The following is a 19,076-nucleotide window of genomic DNA, read 5'->3' as shown; positions in this document are numbered from 1 at the left end:
CTATGCGTTTTCAGCTCTCTCGGCATTGAATGGAAAACTACTGAACATTATTTTCCACTCCTCTTTTCCTGTTACTTTTCAATCCAATACGGGTTTTCTTGTATGTGTGTTTGTAAGCATTTCCACATTCCCATTTCGCATTCAGTGTTACAGTTTCAATGGCATCGCCAAGGCTGTGTGGCTGATGCAGAGAACTTTTCTAATGCGACTACAAGATACTTTAAGGACGCACACAAATGATGTTGTAAGACGGCAGGCTGCGAGGCTCGGCACAATTGCCTCCTCGTTTCTCCTCTCATCCTCTCGAAGTCCTTGCCCAAAACTAAAGTCTTAAGTGAATTAAGAGGAAAACTTGTAACATTTTCTTTACCTCGTTATTCCGACCTCTCTCTCTCTCTCTCTGGCTCTCTCTCTGGCTCTCTCTCTTTTACCCGCACTTTCTTGCGGAACTCTCAAGGTTTTGCACTTAATAAGCGACTCTTCGGCGTGTGAAGTGTTCGGGAGTTGAGTTCGTAAATAAAAATGGATTACTTTTATGGCCCCGACCAGTGCCCAGTAAATACCTATTAATGATTTTTCCCCTACCAAGCGACACCTGTGTCCTGTCCGTGTCAGCTACAGTTTCTGCTCAATAGAACGCCGTACACTAGCTCTTTTAATATAAACAAGATTGATTGTTATGGACCGGCTGAGTAAGCCATGTAACCACACACAGCCTGACGCTATGTTTGGTCCTGATGGCCTCCGGGCATCGAGCCAAAGCCAACCACTTAATGATATCGAACAAATTTTGCGGTGACCAGAGCCTGTGCCTGGTCTAAGGCAGCAGCTTGGTCAAGGATAAAGAATGGGTCAGCTATTGAATTTCTTTATATAAGACTAGCCCATCTCCCATTATGTTCTATTATTTATTTTTATTGTGCGCAGTTAAAAATTTTTAATTTTTGTATAGAATTCGAGTAAAGATCAACATTTTCCGATACAAGAAGATTTGTGAATTCTCATATTAAGATGGAGATCAGCAAGGCTGCAAATCACCAAAATGTTGGAAAATATTCGGTTCGATGGTTCTAACCATAGAGCAAGACTAAGGTTCGGTTCGCAATCCGGTTTATAAACATCCTAAACCTATATTGCAGGCAGATCAAGTGTGTATAGCTCCCATAGGACCGATCGGCAGCGCCGTTGCGACGAAAAGTTGCTCCCGGGGCAAAGATTTTGTCGGCGCCCCCTCCACCCCCTACAATTTCTTTTTAGCAACACATTTTTTAAGCAAATAAACAAAACAAAGATAATTCCTTTAAAAACATATGAAATTGACAACTCCAGTGTCAAAAATGTTTATTAAAATTAATTAAATGTTACTACAATAAAAACTTATAGCATGATAATTAGCTTTTTACATTAAAATGGGTACTATTAGATTCGTGACATATTATGGTATACCAGTTTGAACACTTTTATCTCCGAGACTATAAGAGTTAGAGGAACCAAATTGGGTGACAATACTCTTATGATGTTAACCTACCGGAAGTTAATTTTAAAATTTGGCCAGGCCCACGTCAGCCCATGTTTTTTTTAGTTAAATCAAATATTTTAGACTTCTTTGACTTTTAAAATGCTGAGTCGTTGCCATTTTAACCGCATATTGTCTGAATTAAACAATAGCATCCTGAATACATACTTTAAAAATAAGAATTTTTTTTAAATTTTATAATGGTTTGTTATTTTTAAAATTTTAAAATTAATTTAAGATCCCCCAAATTGAGGTATTAATTGTTAGCTAACTAATAAATTACTTTACCCATATGTGGAGATATTCGATTGATACCAAACGGAGACTGCTTGTCCAATTGATGATCTTTAGTGGTTCAAATTTATTTGAAGTTTGCTAAATAAACGGTGTGCTAATGCTAATGTGATGTAAAGGGTGTGATGTGAATCGTTAAAAAATCGTTGTCAAAAATTCATTGTATGCTTTTCAAGTTCACTGTCCAATTTGGATTTACTGTTAAAGACCTGTTTATAAATTCAAATCATCAGAAACAATAAAAAGTGGCTCAAATCTCAATTTTAGTTGCTAAATGGTGATATCGATTGATTCTAAAAATGATTCGAAATGTAGCAGTTTCTGGTATGTTTTTGCTATCATCTGCAGCCACATATTAAAATTGTTTTCGCACTTTTCGTTGTCTGATTTATTTAATTTCAGGCTCAACCCCACAAATTTTTTCTAAGTTCAAACTCTTTTTGAAATATCGGCGCCCCTAATATCTTAGCGCCCGGGGCGGTTGCCCCCCTTGCTCACCCCCCTCGAAACGGCGCTGTAAGCACCTATTCCGAAAGGTCGCTAACCATGAAAATACAGCATTATTAAATGGTATTTAATTTTGGTAATTTGCCTTATTTAAGTAAACATACTAGAGTATGTTTTAAGATTAAAGTTAATTAATTATGACAATGTATTGTACTAAAAACAAGTACATTTTGGGTGTAGTTCAAGATTTGTGTGTACTTAAAGTAGTATGTTTTAAATTTTTTCAGAGTTGAATTAAACCCAAAGAGTTTAGTTTGCTAAATTTTTCTAAGAAATTTATAACTTTTAAACAAAAAAAAAAAAACAAAATAGATATATACAATCTTATCAAATTTTTTTTTTATATAATCGCACATTTTTTCGTTGTTGTCTGAATTTCCTTTAAAGTGTTTAGAATATGTATTTCAAATTTCAGACCGATTTCTCACTAAGGTAAAAAGTTACAGATATTTGAATTTCATAAAGTCATGCTTGTTCAAGATCTCAGACCTGATTCTTACCCATTAAATCTCGAAAGCATTGGAAACTATTAAGACCATTTCGGAATTCTGAATGCCTCTTTTTCAAGTACTGAAAAAAATACACGGGTCAATTAAGTTTGCTTTAAAATTAATGGAGCTAACAGCAGAAGGCAGACCCCATTATGTATATATATTCTTGATCAGCATCAACAGCCGAGTGAATAAAGCCATGTCCGTCAAACCTGCTGTCCGTGAATGAACACCTAGATCTCAGAGATTATAAGAGCTAGACACACCAAACTTGATATGTAGGCTCCTCTATATTCCAAGCCTATCAAGATTGTTTTTATTTTTTGGATCGAACCGATACGACATGTAGCTGCCATACGAACAATTGGTCAATAATTTAACTTAAATGTTATCAGAACAATTTGAAAAGGTATTTATTTTGTTCTTGTTCTATATTGTTCTTGTTCTATATTTATATTCTACCTCCTAAATTTTATCTTAAGAAAAATTTAATTGATTAAGAACTTTTAATAGAGCCTTCAATAACTTGCCATTTCAGGATTGTTTTATTAATAAATGTTATTTATAGCAATTTTGTTTCAATTGATTTTAAATTTGAGTTATCACTTAATTTTATTTTGTTGAACAAGCACTTTTCTAGTTTATAGTTGGCAATTTGCACACAGGACAGTGCATGATGCTTGACAGAGCCACGTAAAGTATTGCACATGTTCTGGATAACAGGGCTGTTGGAAAGATATTCGCCAGAAGAAATAAATGGAAAAATGAGCAGAGTAACTGCCACGTCGCATATTTTAAATGTCGAGAAGAAAGGCAAAGGAAAGAGTAGGAATTTAGTTGTCGTCGTTGTCGTCGTTGTCGTTGCCGTCCTCGTGACTGGTCGTAATGGCTCTGCTGTTCTGTTTGTGCCTACGCGACTGTTTTATCTATTTGTCTGAGTGTGTCTATAAGTTGCGTGAGTTCTTGTACTCTCAGACATGGTACACACTCCATAGTTGTCTATAGTCTGGGCTTCGAGTGTGCCTTGCTAACCTGCACTCATAGTTGTTAAACTAACTTTCGTGACTGGACAAAGTGGTGTGTGCTGCCTGACTGTCTCTCTGTCTAACTATCTCGCCGTCTGTCTGTCTGTTTGTCTGACAGTCTTCTGGTTGTCTGTCAGTCCACCCCCGCTCCTTGTTGGCACGACTTGGCACACGCTTTCATCCTTATCCCCATCCTTGACGTCGCAGCAGATATGTACTATACGTAGTTTCATTTGCCTTTTACATTTCCCCATTTCCTCCTTGGCTTGTTTGCGTGTCTGTGCATAGACAGCGACGTCGACCTACTCCGAGAGATGCCGCTTTGCATATTTATTTTATTTGATTTGGTTTGGCACATATTTTTTTTATTTTCTCGTATTTTTCGTAGGACAGCCCATTTCATAGTACGTCTTTGGCTTATATAACGCGACGTGTGATTAAAAATTCGTAATTTGTTCGCTTTCTTAGTCTCTTTTTATTTTGTATTTCTATTTTTGGTATTTATTATTTTTATTTTTTTTTTTGGAACATCGCTTTCTTTGTGTCATGTGGCAGCCCTTTCATTATTTAGCATGGCATACCTTAAGGCGTTCAGGCACGTCAGGAGCTCCTTTTCACATCTAGTTTAGGGGCGAGTCTCCACCATTTTCAGGCAGTTGAACTGGTGACTGTCCCGCTTTTATTTTTTTGCTTTTCGCTTTTCGAGCGTGTTTTTCTGCTCTCCGTTTTGCTGTTTTTTCTTTTTTGTGCTTCATTAATATTTAATTAAAAAATCAATAGTTGACATGTAAGTCAGCGACGTTTCGTGGCTGTTGTTGCTCTTGTTGTTGTTGTAGCTGCCGTTATTGTTGCTCTGGCTTCTTTCTTACATACTACATACACTTTTCAAATACCTTTCTGTCTTAACTTATGCATATGCATTGCGCATAACTTATTATAACAGATTTTCTTGTCTTTTCTGCTGCCATCTACGTGACGACCCACTTTTAAAATCCCGGAACTTTTTTTTACACTTTGTTCTTCTTCTTACTTCTAAAAACAATTTCAAAAGGCGAAGAGAGATAAATATGCAGCATATCCAAAAGGAGCTTCGAGTATAATACTCACTACCATTACATTAGTTACCATTACAGAAAGCGACTAAAGATGGAAAATTTATCTTTAATTTGCGCATTAATATGCGCATGTTTTATGTGATATTTTTTTAGTTAACCAGTTGAATTTGCTCAAAGATTTAGTTGCTTATTACCTTGATGATAAATGGGAGTTAGAATATCAGTATTTTGTTTTTTAAGTAAATGTATCATGTCAAATATTCGGTCATTAGTTACTATTATATGGGGAAAATATATTTTTATATATTTTGGTCTGTGCCCAATTAAAATAGATCCTATCGAATAGAATAGAAGGTATTGTTAATGTATGTACTATCTCTGTAAGCCTGTCCCTCTGTTTAGTGACGTTTTTACTTTTTAATTGGTGATTGAAACAATCTATTGTAAAATAAAAATTTAAGCTAGCTTTGTATAAAATATTCTGTTATTTCTGTAAGAGTCTCAGCCAAACTTACAGTTTTTATATATGTACTGAATAGACTATTATATCATGTAGGTATCATAAAAATGGTCGAACAGAATTGTACATTTAAGATCGACTCACACTTAAATTAAGAATTTTAGTAAACAGCAATCTTAAAATTTTAAGAACAAAGAGGTATAAAATATGGTACGGACTTACCAAATATTATATGTTTTTTTTTAGTGTAGTAGATATACATGTACAGTTGGTAACTCTTTGCAAACTATTTCGAATGATGTCTATCCACCCAACCAATTTTTATATTTTATAATATATAATATATAATTCTGATATATTATATGATTTTATTTTATCATATATTTATAGGTATAAAAAAACACGTCTCGCAAGAGGTTCAAACATTAATTTCCTTGAATTGTTCAACATTGTTAGCTAAGTTTGGTTGTCATACTGGCAAAAAACACACCTCTGAGTATTATCTGATGGCTGTAGTGAATTTCGTTTTATTATTAGCAGATTCGCACACTCACATGCTCCAAATATAAATAGTACTCGTATTTCAAAGTTCGGTTCGCTTAAATAGCCAACGGGCAGTTCTGTGCAGGTAATTGAGCTTTAACATGCTCAAGGCTTATTAATATGTACATGTAAGTGAACATTACATATTTGGGAGTGTTCTTGTGTCGGTGTGTGTACTTTATAAAGCTTTCTTTTGTTTATGGCTTGCCTTTATATATATTCAATGTTGTTGTTATTGCTGTTGGTGGTCTTCTGCCCAGTTGAGTGTGTTATGTGACATAATTATCCCACTGGACACGGGCTGACAGATGAAATCCCCTTGATAATCGTCAGCCTCTTTAATATTAAAGTTGTGTAGAAAAATTACTTTGTTATTAAATAGTTTTTGTTAAATCCATTTTAATATTAAAGTTGACCAGAAACTTTATTTTGCTTTTAAAGAATTACTTAACACAAAAACTTGCTTGAAAATGGAAAAAGGAAATTTCAAAAAATATTTATTTGTTGAAGAAATTCTTTTTAAAATACGCTCTCAGTGTAACATCATTTGCAACTCTGATTTCACGTTTTACACGTAGCTCAACAATTTACCTCCTGTGGCTTATGGAAATCTTTTAGATCTCAGATCTTTAAGATTTATTGACAGCAAGCGGAAATGTGCATACACACATGGAGCACACACTTTTATTTGCTACCGCACGTGTGTGTGCTTGTGTGTGTATGAGTTTGTTGTGCGCTACCTTTTTTTACGCGCAATTAACCCAGTTGCAAGTTCGACATGCCGCAAACCAAACACACCGACACACACACACATACATAGACATCCTGTATTTATCATAATTACTTCCCAGAATGTTTGTGCTCAGCTCTGCCAAAATAATGTTGAAAATGTTGATGAATGCTCAGAGTACAGCGTTCCCCATGCGCACATACACTCGCACACACACACACACTCACACACACACTCACTCACACACACATGCAGCATGTCACTCGCGGCCTCCCAAACCGTTAAAAAGGGGCGTTAAATGAAAAAAGCCAAAAAAAAATAACACAAAAAGGCAAAAAAGTTGGCTGACTGCTTAATGTTTTAATATGCCTTCAGCAACTATTAAGAGGAGTCCACATTAAGTGCCAAGCACATTTTAAACATCAATTATTTATAAATAAAAGCGCAACCCACTTACGCACAAAGTATTTTATAGCATATTTATGTGGGCGACGACAACGACAAAAAACGACGACAAGGCGGCAACAAATGCCCGGACATAATTGTGCTTGCAATTATTTCAGAAATGCAAACAACAACAGTGAGAATTGCAGTTTAGCATCAGAGACACTACACAAAACGATAAAACGAATAATAAATAAAGCAGCCACAGATAAAACGAGCCAACAAAATTCACACGACAGTCACCAAATGCAAATGCCAGGCGAATAGCAACTAAAAATAAAAATATAAATAAAAAGGAAAAAGATTTGATACACTTGCAGAGTTTCTCAATATTAAATAAAATTTAAAACAAACTGCATATCAAATTATCTCCAAAGTCACTAAAGATATTCATCCAAAAATTAAATATCCGATCTATGGTTTCGCGTCCTTTAAAGCGTTACAAATTTCGTGATTTTTTTGTAATAATCTCTGTAAGGGTATAAATTGAAATCAGCATAAATGTGTCGCTTGTATGTGTTGTGGTGTGTGTATGTGTATGGTATAAAAGTTATTTTTCAAATCAAACAAAAACCAAGCGGCCTTTGACGATGACAACAACAACAACAAAGCTAGAAGCCAGACACAAAAAAAACAATGCACAGTGGAGCCAAAACATATGCTAAGACAAAGAATGTCATGCACTGTCAACTGAGAATTAGGTTTATCACGTTTCGCAACACGATTTGCATAATAATTTATCGATTTGCAATCGATTAGCGCTGCATTAATTACTATTATTGTAAAGCTCTCATTTTGCCACACTGTGCACCGCCGTCGCCGTCGCCATCGCCTGGCACAAACCAGAGTAACAAATTCCAAAAATGTCACATTGCGCACATGAAAAATGTCCTTGTGACAGCGCCAAACGGCTGGCGACGCCACAGCAAGCGATGGCTGTGGTTGTGTGTGTGTGTGTGTGTATGAGTGTATATATATTTGTGTGTATGAGTATATATGTATATGTGTGTGAGAGCATTTTTGTTGGCTTTGCTAAGCAAGGTCATGAGTAAATACGCTGGAGCATGCTGTTTATTCTACAACAAAGCCAAGCCAAGCACAAAAAAATACACATACTCACAATTTATTGTTAAATATACAAATGCACGTCAAGCACACTCCCATCTATGTGTATACATGTCCATACGTATATATGTACATATGTATATCGAATATAGAAGCCAGATGCTTCTTATTGATGTGCGAATAAATGTAAAAGTATATTCATATGTTTGTATGTATTGAGTGCTTACTTGCCAATTTGTAGTAGAAACAAATGCAAATGTGTATCTGTAAATCAAAAAGGACATTATTGGCTGCTTGTTAGACCTAAGCACTATTGCTTGCTATTTACATACTATATGTGTTTGTGGATACGTACATGTCAACATACCCATTTGTATATCTAAAATGCTATCCATTTTGTTGCTTAAATGACCGACGCAATGACGTTAGCCGTTTTCAAGTCAAACATCAAAAAAAAAAAGTAAAAAGTGTGCACTCAAAAGTGCACAACCTCGAGCCCAGTGTCCAATTTTTAGACACCTTCAAAGAAATTACACTTACACATTTTTGATCGAATCACACAAATAATAAATTAAAAATTAAGTTCCTTGAATAAAGTTCCTTGGTTAACTTTCATAAAATAACGAATATTAAGAACAAAAACTTTAAATAAAAATATAAATTTATAAAAAAAATAAAAAAAACCGAAAATTGTCATTGCACTGTGCGCAAATAGGGTGAGCTTCTGTGTACACAAATTACTTTTTGCGCAGTGCCGAATGACAATTTTCGTTTTTTTTTTCTAGATTTTCGAAAAGGAATAAATCCCCATCATTACATCTAAGCTTATTTAGCGCTTTGATGCAAACAGACAAACAGGCAAACAAACTGACTTTTCATTTCATTTTGAGAGGTTCACTACAATTTTCAAATTGATTTATCTTTTGAACCAGTTATCGGATTTGTGTGATCGAGGTATCAATCGAGGCGTATTTTTAATTATAATTTTTGAAAAATAAAAAATTTTGCCAAACAGCCCCATTAGCTGCAATCATCTAAATTTTTCCCCTACCACTTACACCCCCGTATCTCATGACCCAGGTGAGTTATAAGAAGTTTTATTATGCCATTTTGTAAGTTAGGACTAAACCTTTTGATCGGTATATAACTCGATCTGATCGGAAAGTCATAGCAAATTTTCCAAATCAGCTGTATATATAGTTAGTCGCCTTTCGCACCCTTCGTGCTGTTTTCGTCACTAGCGCGAACTGCCGTCCGCAGTGATGAGGTCTGTTTTATCGACTTGTTTTATGCTCATAGTTATATGAGTACCACGTGTGAAGATGTACCGTAATAGGTACAATTGTACCATAATCACACAAACGGTACTTACTACATGTGAGGAGCAATCGATAAATGATGATAGTTTTTCAAAACCATCGATCGATAGACGGTTGGTAAGCAATTCTGTACAATGGTGGTCAAAAGTTTTTTACAACGGACTAATGGAGCATTTTGTTGTTGTGGGAATTACTTAGGTTGCAAAAGAGGGATTGGTTTGTAACAAAACTTTAGTTATAAAAATACTTTTAACCACTTTTGGTAAAGAGGCCATTAAATGGATAGATTTACTAAGCAAATAAGTGTTGGTAAACGGGCCATAATAGTGAAAAGTTGCACAAAGCAAAAATAAAAAAGTTATTTCGTATGGACATTTTTTAATTGAATAAAAAAAAATTAGTTTTGCCCTGAACCTAATTTAAATCTCTTAACTCATGATAAATCGCCCTATATTTGAAGTTTTGTTTATTTTGAAACTTTCTATATAAATCAGTAATTTACCCGTGGCGCTTGTCAAACAATATTAGGTGGCGATACCGGACGGTGTCCGAGGCCGAGTCCGGCTAAGTGAGTGCCCAAGTGTGAGCAGGGCAATTTTGTCTATGAATTTATGAGTGATGTTTTCCGCTGCCGAAGCAGGGACTGGGGTATTGTTCGGACCAAAATTGCATAGCATATGTACATGAATAATGAAGCCAAGGGGGGCGTAAGTTCTCTTATTGATTTCGAAACAAAAATCGCACACGCGGTGCTGCCAGACAAAGGATGGTTTGCACCAAATCCACAAATAGGCCAAATGCATGAGTGTGTTGGTGTGTGTGTGTGAATTTGGAAACATATGACTCTGGAGATTAAGCCATTGTTTGTAATGGGAACCAGAGCTAACGTCTGTCTGAGCTGCGGTTTAGCGAATGCGTTTCCAATGAGCGAGTGCAAACAATAAGCTGTGTATGAGATGGGATGAAATATGTAGGATGGGATTGAGGGTTAGTCTATTTAGACTTGTTTAACTAACTGTTCCACTCTCTTTCCTTTCATTCCGCTTTCTGTGTCAACAGCAGCCCCAACAGTGTAATGCGCCTTGGGGGCAGTGGAATACCATACGACGGTGACCCCCTGACAATGAGCGCAGCTGGCAATGACTATGCCGAATTATGCGATCTTGGACCCTCACGCTGGAGTGCACGTGCCTATGGTTACCATGCAAACGCAGCAGCAAATGCGACCGGTATCGGTATCGGAGGCATTGGCGTCCCTGGCGCCACACAGTCATCATCGAGCGTGCCCACGGGCGGCTCAGCCGGCCTCTCCGCTCATCATTTACGCAGCAGCGCGCCAGCCCCAAACAGTTACGAGGCCGAGGACATTGGCCTGTCCTTTGGCATGATCAGTCCGCCACCTGGCAGCGGACACGGACTCGGCCACGGACAGGGACAAGGGCAAGGGCAAGGTCATTACGGCGGCAGCGCCGGCGGCATTGGATCCCGTGTGGGAAACAGTACAAGTTCGCTGCGAGCCAGCGGGGGACGCTCGGGACTCTACTATTCGCCGCCGGGCACATCGTATACAATCGTTGAGCGTCCACACTCTCCACATTATTATTACAATTCGGCGGGTGTGCCGACGAAAGGTGGATCGTTGCCTGGTCGCGGATCCGCGTATCTCAGCTCCTCACCATCTAGTCACATGGCCGCCGGCACGGCGGGCACGCTGCCCACATCCACGGCGGCCAGCGGACGCCATGGCTCATCGGCGATGGGCAATGGCAACAAAAAGCGACCCATATCGCCGGAGCAGGTGCTGCGCATGTTCGGCGCAACACAGTCGTCTTCAGTTCCTACGAGTAGCTATCACTACAGCAACGGCGGCGCGCGGGATCGCGATCGGGACCGGGATCGCACAGGGCGACGCAGTCCGGCCAGCAGTCCGCCCTCGACGACGCATCAGGTAATCAGGTTAATCAAATATTCGTATATGTTTATTAATCAAATGATATATATTCGATTGCATCTTATTTTTGCAGATCTATCGAGATCGCGATCGGGATCGAAGTGTGCCCAACATACACGAACTTACGACGCGCACCGTTTCGATGTCACGTGATCAACAATATGATCATGGCTTCGGCATCTGCGTCAAAGGAGGCAAAGACTCAGGTAACCAAGTGCGCCTAGATGTGGGCTACAATAGTGAGTTTGGAATATGTGTGTAAAGCTGTACTGTCTCCACTGAACAAATCGTGGTTAGAAATGTGTTTAAAATATTAAATAAGTCGCCAAAACATTATAACTACATTAGGCAATAGACATTTTATTACTTTTACAAAAAACCCACTTTATTTGGCACACATAGATCAAAACAGCTAGCAAATATTTACTTTGGTAAGATAAAAAAAAAATGTAATAATGTTTTTAACTGTTTCTCGAGAATGTCACTACGGGTTTTAATGATAGCTAATTAATGACTATTAATCAACCGTTTTAAAGATTGTTTTCTTAAATGCAGGAAAAATTCAAAAAATATTTGTACTGTTCTGTATTTAAATTAATTGATCAGCACGTATACAAAAATACAAAATAAACCATTTAAGATACTCGTATCTCAAGAAATCAAATATTAGTTTTAAAATTGTAATATATAGGTCAATAACAAAGTTTTTCTTAGAAAATGAGAATAATTTGTTTGATAAAGACTGGCAAACAAATTTATAATGAACTTTTCTTCTTTTTAATGAAAATCCGATATATTTGAACACTAGTCTAATAAACTAGTCCGAAAGGATATAGTCGAGATCCCGACCATAGGATAGCCGTTACCTATTTGAATAGATATAAAAGTACTTTAAAATTACTTGTATTGCTTTGAAAACATAATCTCGCCATTACTGCCGTTCTACTTGTCCGATCTTGCTGCGATTCAGTGGGATAATAGATAATAATATCAGTATCAGTCCCGTTCACCACAAGTATCACAGGTATCACAAAAATTAACAGGAAGCAAACGTGCCTGGTGAACGCGACCAATGTCGAGTTGGAAAACACCGAGTTACATAGACATCGATGTATCCACCCAAATTTATATCCCTATTGAATGCTTCGACTTGTGCTGTTGATTCGAGTCAATGTTCAATTGCTTGTTTCCTTCTCACGTGATGTGTGGAGCCTCAATGATGGTCGACATTCGGCATTTTCATGCAATTTAATTTTCAATTTGATTTTATTGTCTGTCGATTTTTCTACACATTCGTTATTCTGCTTTACAAATCGCCAGCAGCTTTGACATTTCGTAGCACATTTTGCACCTGGCTGCCTCTCGGTGCCCATGACTCTGCCACCTGTCGCCCCCCTACCCCATGTCGGACATTTTATTTTTAGTTTTCAACGTGAAACGGCTTTAAAATCGATAAAAAAAAAGAATCTATTTAAGTCACCAAGCCCTTTCCATCTAACAATTTATCGTATCCATAGACACACTCTCTCTCTTTCTGTCCCTATCTCTTACTCTGTCGGTTTGTTTTCTGTTTCAGTTCAGGCACACGTGTTTTATAAATTAAAAATAAAATGGTTGCCACACTCTCACCTCTGTAGGGGCTTAATAAAAGAGGTTTACAAAAACCAAAAAAAAAAAAAAATAAAAATAAAAGAGACTTACAAGAAAAGGGCGGTGTAGGGCGAGGTCGTTGACGAGGGCGTGGCGTGTCTTTTATTAAATGTTTAAGTCGCATCGCTTGCTAATTGATTTTGTTTGCTTTTCTCATCCATGTGCTGGTCCTTGTTTTATACAATATTTTATCGGCAGGCTTAGGTGTTTACATCTCACGCATCGAGGAGAATTCGGTGGCGGAACGCGCCGGCCTGCGACCCGGTGATACAATCCTAGAGGTGAACGGCACGCCATTCACTTCAATCAATCACGAGGAGGCGCTTAAGGTGAGCAACCTGCATTTGCTTCTTATTATATTATATACGATACAATCTTTTGATATCTTTCAGTAGCTAATGTTGTTATATAGCGAAAATCGATTAGAGCATATTATAAAAGAGCAAAGAGAGAGCGAACTAGAGAGTGCACTATGTAAAAGTCACATGGTCTCAGCCTATAGAGGCATTCTTCTCGAAAAGATAATTTAATTGTACAGTTTATTGATTTTTAATGTGATTTTGTTCGATGGACTGCTTGCTTGCCTGTTAATAGTTGCGATAAGAGGCGCTGCATTTGAGCAGTAGTAGGCCATCGCTTTTTATGTGCGCTACTTGGCAAAGTACCTAAATCGTCTCAACCCCAACCCAACCACCATCAGCACCACTTATAACCCCAACAACAACGACACAGACAGCCAAGTTAGACAGCTGCCGTCTGACAACGAAAGACAATTTATTGTGGAATATTTTATGTGACACGTTATGATAGTCAATATAATTCTTCATATTCTACCAGTAGATGGTAAGTGTGTGCGTGGTTATTTGAAAGGACATTTGACTAGGACTAGAGACTAGGAGGAATAGAATTGGGAGACTATACTCGTAGCACATGTTGTGCCATTTCTCACGCCGCCTTGCAAAGTTTTCCATTTTTGACACAATTTGCTTGTCAATATTTGGGAAATTACCATTTTATAGACATTTCTATCTCGCTCTCTGTCGCTCGCTTAAGGTATGCTCTGAACGAATTTCTGTAGTTCTTTTTATTATATACAGTGCACTTTTCGTAATATAAAACATGAAACATTTTGTATAAATAATACTAAACGATAAAGAAAATACTTACGTTTAAAACACACTAATACAAATATACACTGAGAAAAAATTGGCAATAGATTAGTCGCATTGAATTCACTTTTTTGTCCAATTTAATTCTTAAAATACATTTTTCTTTAAGTATCTTTTTATTTATCTAATTTGTATACGTTAATAATCCTTCAAAACACGACAAGCACAACATGATTGAAAGCTAATTTGAATAAATTTGTTGATAAATATGAATATTAGTTACGATGAATGAAAGCTGTTGATATCCTAAGTCCTCAAATTAAAAGTGCCTAATCCATGGGAAAATATTTAGGAAAGTGTCAAAGCATTTGCAAAATCTTCTGCCAAACGCAAATATCACTTGGAGCTGCAAATTTGTACAAATTTGCTAACCACAAAAGGATACAAAACTTGCTGTGGTCAACAGACGGTGGGGTAGGGAATGGGGGGGTGATTGAGGTCAGGACACATGCACAGGACACAATTTAGTAGAGACAACCGACACTTGCACACGTCCCAAACAATTTGCACAAGTTAAACTCATATGAGTCCCGAGTCTTTTGGCCGAAACAATTAAAATAATGACAACAAAATGTGAGATACTAAATCCTAGCACTTAACAAAATCAACATTTTAAGACAATCCACAGCAGAGCACATAATAATCGTAGAGAGCAGATAAATCCACACGCCCAGTTTGAGTTTGATTTTCATTTTGATATTCATTTATTATTATTTGAGTTGATTGAAAATTTTTGTTTTTTGATTTAAAACTTTTTGCCACCCGTTTTAGTTTTGGTTCGACAATTTTTTCTCTCTTTGCTCCTTTCTATCTTTCTATCGCTCGTTAGTTTTGCTTGCATCTTCCGTCTCTCTTTTGTGTCTCTTCTATTGCCACATTTTTTCTTAACGCAGAGATGTGTGCAGATATTGAAATCGTCACGTCAAATCAGTATGACGGTGCGAGCGCCACCTATGCTGAACTCGACGGCGCCGCTCCACGGATTTGGTCCGCCTTCCCGGGATCCAATGTATGCGTCGATGGCACCTCTTCTACCACAGACTGCGGCGGGTCAGGCGGCGGGGGCCGGCGGTGGAGCGGGTCTGCCCTTTCGCCAGACTTGCTCCTGGATGGATCGCCACGGCCGTCCGGCCTCGCCGCCCATGGAGTACGGTGGCAGACGGAACGAGCGTAGGGATCGGTAAGTCCCCCATGAGCACCCATGAGTACCCATCTATATTGAATCATTTTTTGTCTGCTTAGAATTCGCCGCGTGGAGCTGCTCATTGAGCCCGGTCAATCGCTGGGCTTGATGATACGCGGAGGCGTGGAGTACGGTCTGGGCATCTTTGTGACGGGTGTTGACAAGGACAGCGTCGCCGATCGTGCTGGTCTCATGATTGGCGACGAAATCCTGGAGGTCAATGGCCAGTCGTTTCTCGATGTGACGCACGACGAGGCCGTTGGTCAGCTGAAGTATCACAAGCGGATGTCGCTGGTGATACGTGACGTGGGCAAGGTGCCGCATTCCTGCACATCCATCGAAATGGAACCCTGGGATGCGTACAGTCCAACGGGCACGAGGTGAGTGCGAACACAACTAAACTTACCAGTAATCGCTTATCGATTATCGGATATCGGTTTCAGAGCACGCCGAAAAGGTCAAATTGCGACCATGGTGGAGGAGAAGGCACGCTCGTTGCTGCCACGTCATCATTTTGCAAGTCTTTCGTATTATATTGCGGAATATAGTGCGAAAGCAATGACCATAGATGCCTTTGTTGCCGTCTTATTAGAGATGTTAGATACGTACGAAAAGGTAAACGATATCCAAGTTAATCGACACTTAATCATTGGTATTAACTGATTGATATTCTTTTGGAATTTAGCATACGCTAGTGACGGAAATTCGTGAGCTCGTCTTTCCGGAGGATCGTACACGGTACGATGAGCTTGTGTATCGCAGAGAACGCGATCCATATAGCGTAGATAGGCATAGGGTAAGTTCAACTAACCTCAATTATTAAGTGCATTTTCATTTTACAATTGATTAATAAATTCTACTTACGTTTCTTTGCAGCGTAAAGGAGACCCCTCACGTGATTTGCCGGTAAGATTTTTAGAAGATTTATTCTACGACACAGACACAATATATACTACCTAGCTCTACCAAACATTCCTCGCTGAGCATGTTAAACTACTACAAAGAATATGAAATTACTTAAATTCTCGCCTAAACTTAAATTTAAACTCTATACTCGTATCCAAGTGTCTTTGTCCCTCTAAACGTGTTTATAATAATCAATTTTGTTTAGATATTGTTGTTGGCGTTAAATGTTGTCACTGTTGTTGTAATTTTTAGTTTAGTTTTAATAATTTTAATAGACAAACTACTGATACATACACATATATATGAAGAATATACTTATTTATTACACTGCAAATACAAAACACTTGTCAGATAAAGCAAAAACTTGTAGTTTAATTGTTGTACGAGTAACAAAATCGAATAATACTACTTACTCTAATTTATTTGATTTGTTTATCCATAGTGTATGCTTTTTACTTTCTTGTTTGCCGCATGTTCTTCAATTTGTGATGCTTTTTGAGACTGGCTTTCTTTGATTCGATTTGGCCTTAGATTTTGTTTGCGTTGCGCTTTGACAAAGCAAACAAAATGCGATGGTAAACAAACACGAATGTCAATATTTTCTTTTGTTAAAGTCAAGAAAAAACAATCACATCAAAACAATGCAGTTTTTGTAGTTGCATTAATTCTTTTTTCTTCTAGGCATTACAAATAGCTAGTACAGTTGCTTCAAAGGAAGCAATTACTGTGTACAGCTTGAATAATCGATAATTACTTCGATAACTGATACCACAGAGCGCTTTTAAAAAGGCGTTTCAAATCTTTCAAATTGGGTTAGGCATAGAATTGTAAGAAAATCAATTGTAAAATATCAAATTCAAAAGTGTATAAACAGTTATAAGTATATTTAAAAAACGCACTTAAAACATATAATCGTAATCATTCAACAGCAGTCACCGATAACTCACCCAAACCTTGGCTTTCTAAATAACTGAGCACATGACTCGTATACAAAATGAACAACTGCACTTGATCACCACGAAGAATAACACTTAATTCCCATCTCGATCTACGAATCTTCCTCTCTCTGTCTCTATACCTCTGTCAGTAGATGGCTCTATAACTCTCTATTCAGGCCAAGAATTGTAGCCCCTATTTCATATTCGCTATTTCACTCACTGTCACTGTCACTCTCACTCTCACTCACTGTCACTCTCTCTTTCTATCGCTCTATCGCTCTCTCTCTCTCTCTCTGTGTGTGTGTGTGTCTCTGAATCGTATGCAACAAAACGTTCGTTCCATTCCATTCCCAACAGGTAACAGCTGACGATATGGAAGTAAGCGCCGCCACCGGACGCAGTCCCTCGTCGGACTCAGGGCTGGGCATGACAGTAACGGATATTCATAAACGGTAGCTAAACACTGAGCACCTTATCAAATAGACCCACAACAATCAAGAACTGACCTTTGCGTATCTGTATCTGTATTTGTATCTGTATCTGTGTTTTTGTTATCCGTTAACAATTCCGTTGAATAGACCCGCTCTACAGTTGCCTTATCGGCCCATGTCGGCAGGACCAATATTGCATCGTTCACAGCCAGCATCACAGCATTATCATCAGCCAGCAACATCACATGCAGCTAGCAACCAATCCAACCAATCACCACCACCGCCACCACCACAACAACAACAACAACAACAACATTATCCACCACTACATTCCTCATTTCGTCATTTGGGAGGTCCTGGTGGCGTCGTTGGAAATGTGCGTCATCATCACCAGCAGTTGGGACCAAATCAATTCAAATACAAACAAGCCAAAGACAATCAGCAACAGGTCAGGAACTTGCAACGAACAACATGCAACATGCAACATGCGTGATTCGTGAGCGTGTAGCGTCGTGTGGCACCACATTAATCTGTCTATTTATCCCATCTTTCCTGACCCTGATTCTGCTCAAGAATTTCCAGACCTATCAACGAGTTTTCACTTTTCAATTAGCTCAACTAAATTTGAAGGAAAAAATATTGAACGTTACTAAGCGAAATTCCAAAATTAAGCTTAAAAAAATCAATAGAACTATCATTTATTTCATAACTTCGCAATAATATTTTAAAATTGTAATAGAATTGCTCTCTTTTAAGCTATGTATTTTGATTACTTTGATTTTTTTCTCTTCTTTCACTTTCTTTGCTATTTAACTTACTGTATTTTGTATTGCATATAAGAAAAATTGACATTCGGGTCTAAAAATCGATGGCGTCTAAACCTTTTCCTATTTGTTATTGCTATAATGTTGTCTCTCATCTTGTGTTTTCTTTTTCTGTGAATTGTCTTTTGTGGTGTTTTTCTGTTTTATTGGTTTTGATTTCCATTTTTTACAACTGAAAGAAATGTTTGTGTATGTCTCTAATTGTCCAATTGTTTAATGTTGCTTATGGTTTTTAATTACATACTTTTTAACTGTTGTCTAATTGGCTGCTAAGTGTTGTAGACTAATTGAGCCAACATTGTTGTGAAATATGAAATTGGCTTTTAGTGATTATGAAAAAAGAGTGTGAAAAATGCAAACGCCTCAAATATGATTTATCGCTTTTCTCATCTGGCTTAGGAATACGGCTGTGATGAGCATAGAACTCGCCGGGGCAGCGAGTCCCTATTACCGGAATATGACCAAGATGCGGTGAGTAAGCTAAAGCAAATGTGTAATTTCAAATGTACGATTGGAATCTTTAGATGGTTTCACTTTGCAATTGAGAACTCCGAGTTGCGTTGAATTTCGATCGT

At 37.8% G+C, this 19,076-nt stretch overlaps 1 protein-coding gene across 1 annotated transcript in view; it reads left to right on the top strand.

Annotated features, from left to right (window-relative positions):
• LOC117786977 overlaps positions 1 to 19,076 on the top strand; it is a 40,293-nt gene that overhangs the window by 7,191 nt on the left and 14,026 nt on the right. Inside the window, 9 exon segments of the mRNA XM_034625411.1 lie at positions 10,509 to 11,397; positions 11,474 to 11,606; positions 13,249 to 13,379; positions 15,113 to 15,399; positions 15,462 to 15,782; positions 15,846 to 16,017; positions 16,088 to 16,198; positions 16,279 to 16,308; positions 18,901 to 18,972. Coding sequence (XP_034481302.1) covers positions 10,525 to 11,397; positions 11,474 to 11,606; positions 13,249 to 13,379; positions 15,113 to 15,399; positions 15,462 to 15,782; positions 15,846 to 16,017; positions 16,088 to 16,198; positions 16,279 to 16,308; positions 18,901 to 18,972 — 2,130 coding nt within the window. The 5' untranslated portion in view covers positions 10,509 to 10,524.

Source organism: Drosophila innubila, assembly GCF_004354385.1.
Source record: "Drosophila innubila isolate TH190305 chromosome 3L unlocalized genomic scaffold, UK_Dinn_1.0 0_D_3L, whole genome shotgun sequence".
Classification (NCBI taxonomy): Eukaryota; Metazoa; Arthropoda; class Insecta; order Diptera; family Drosophilidae; genus Drosophila; species Drosophila innubila.
Note: the sequence above shows the minus strand (reverse complement) of the source record. Positions and strands in the feature narration are given on the sequence as shown.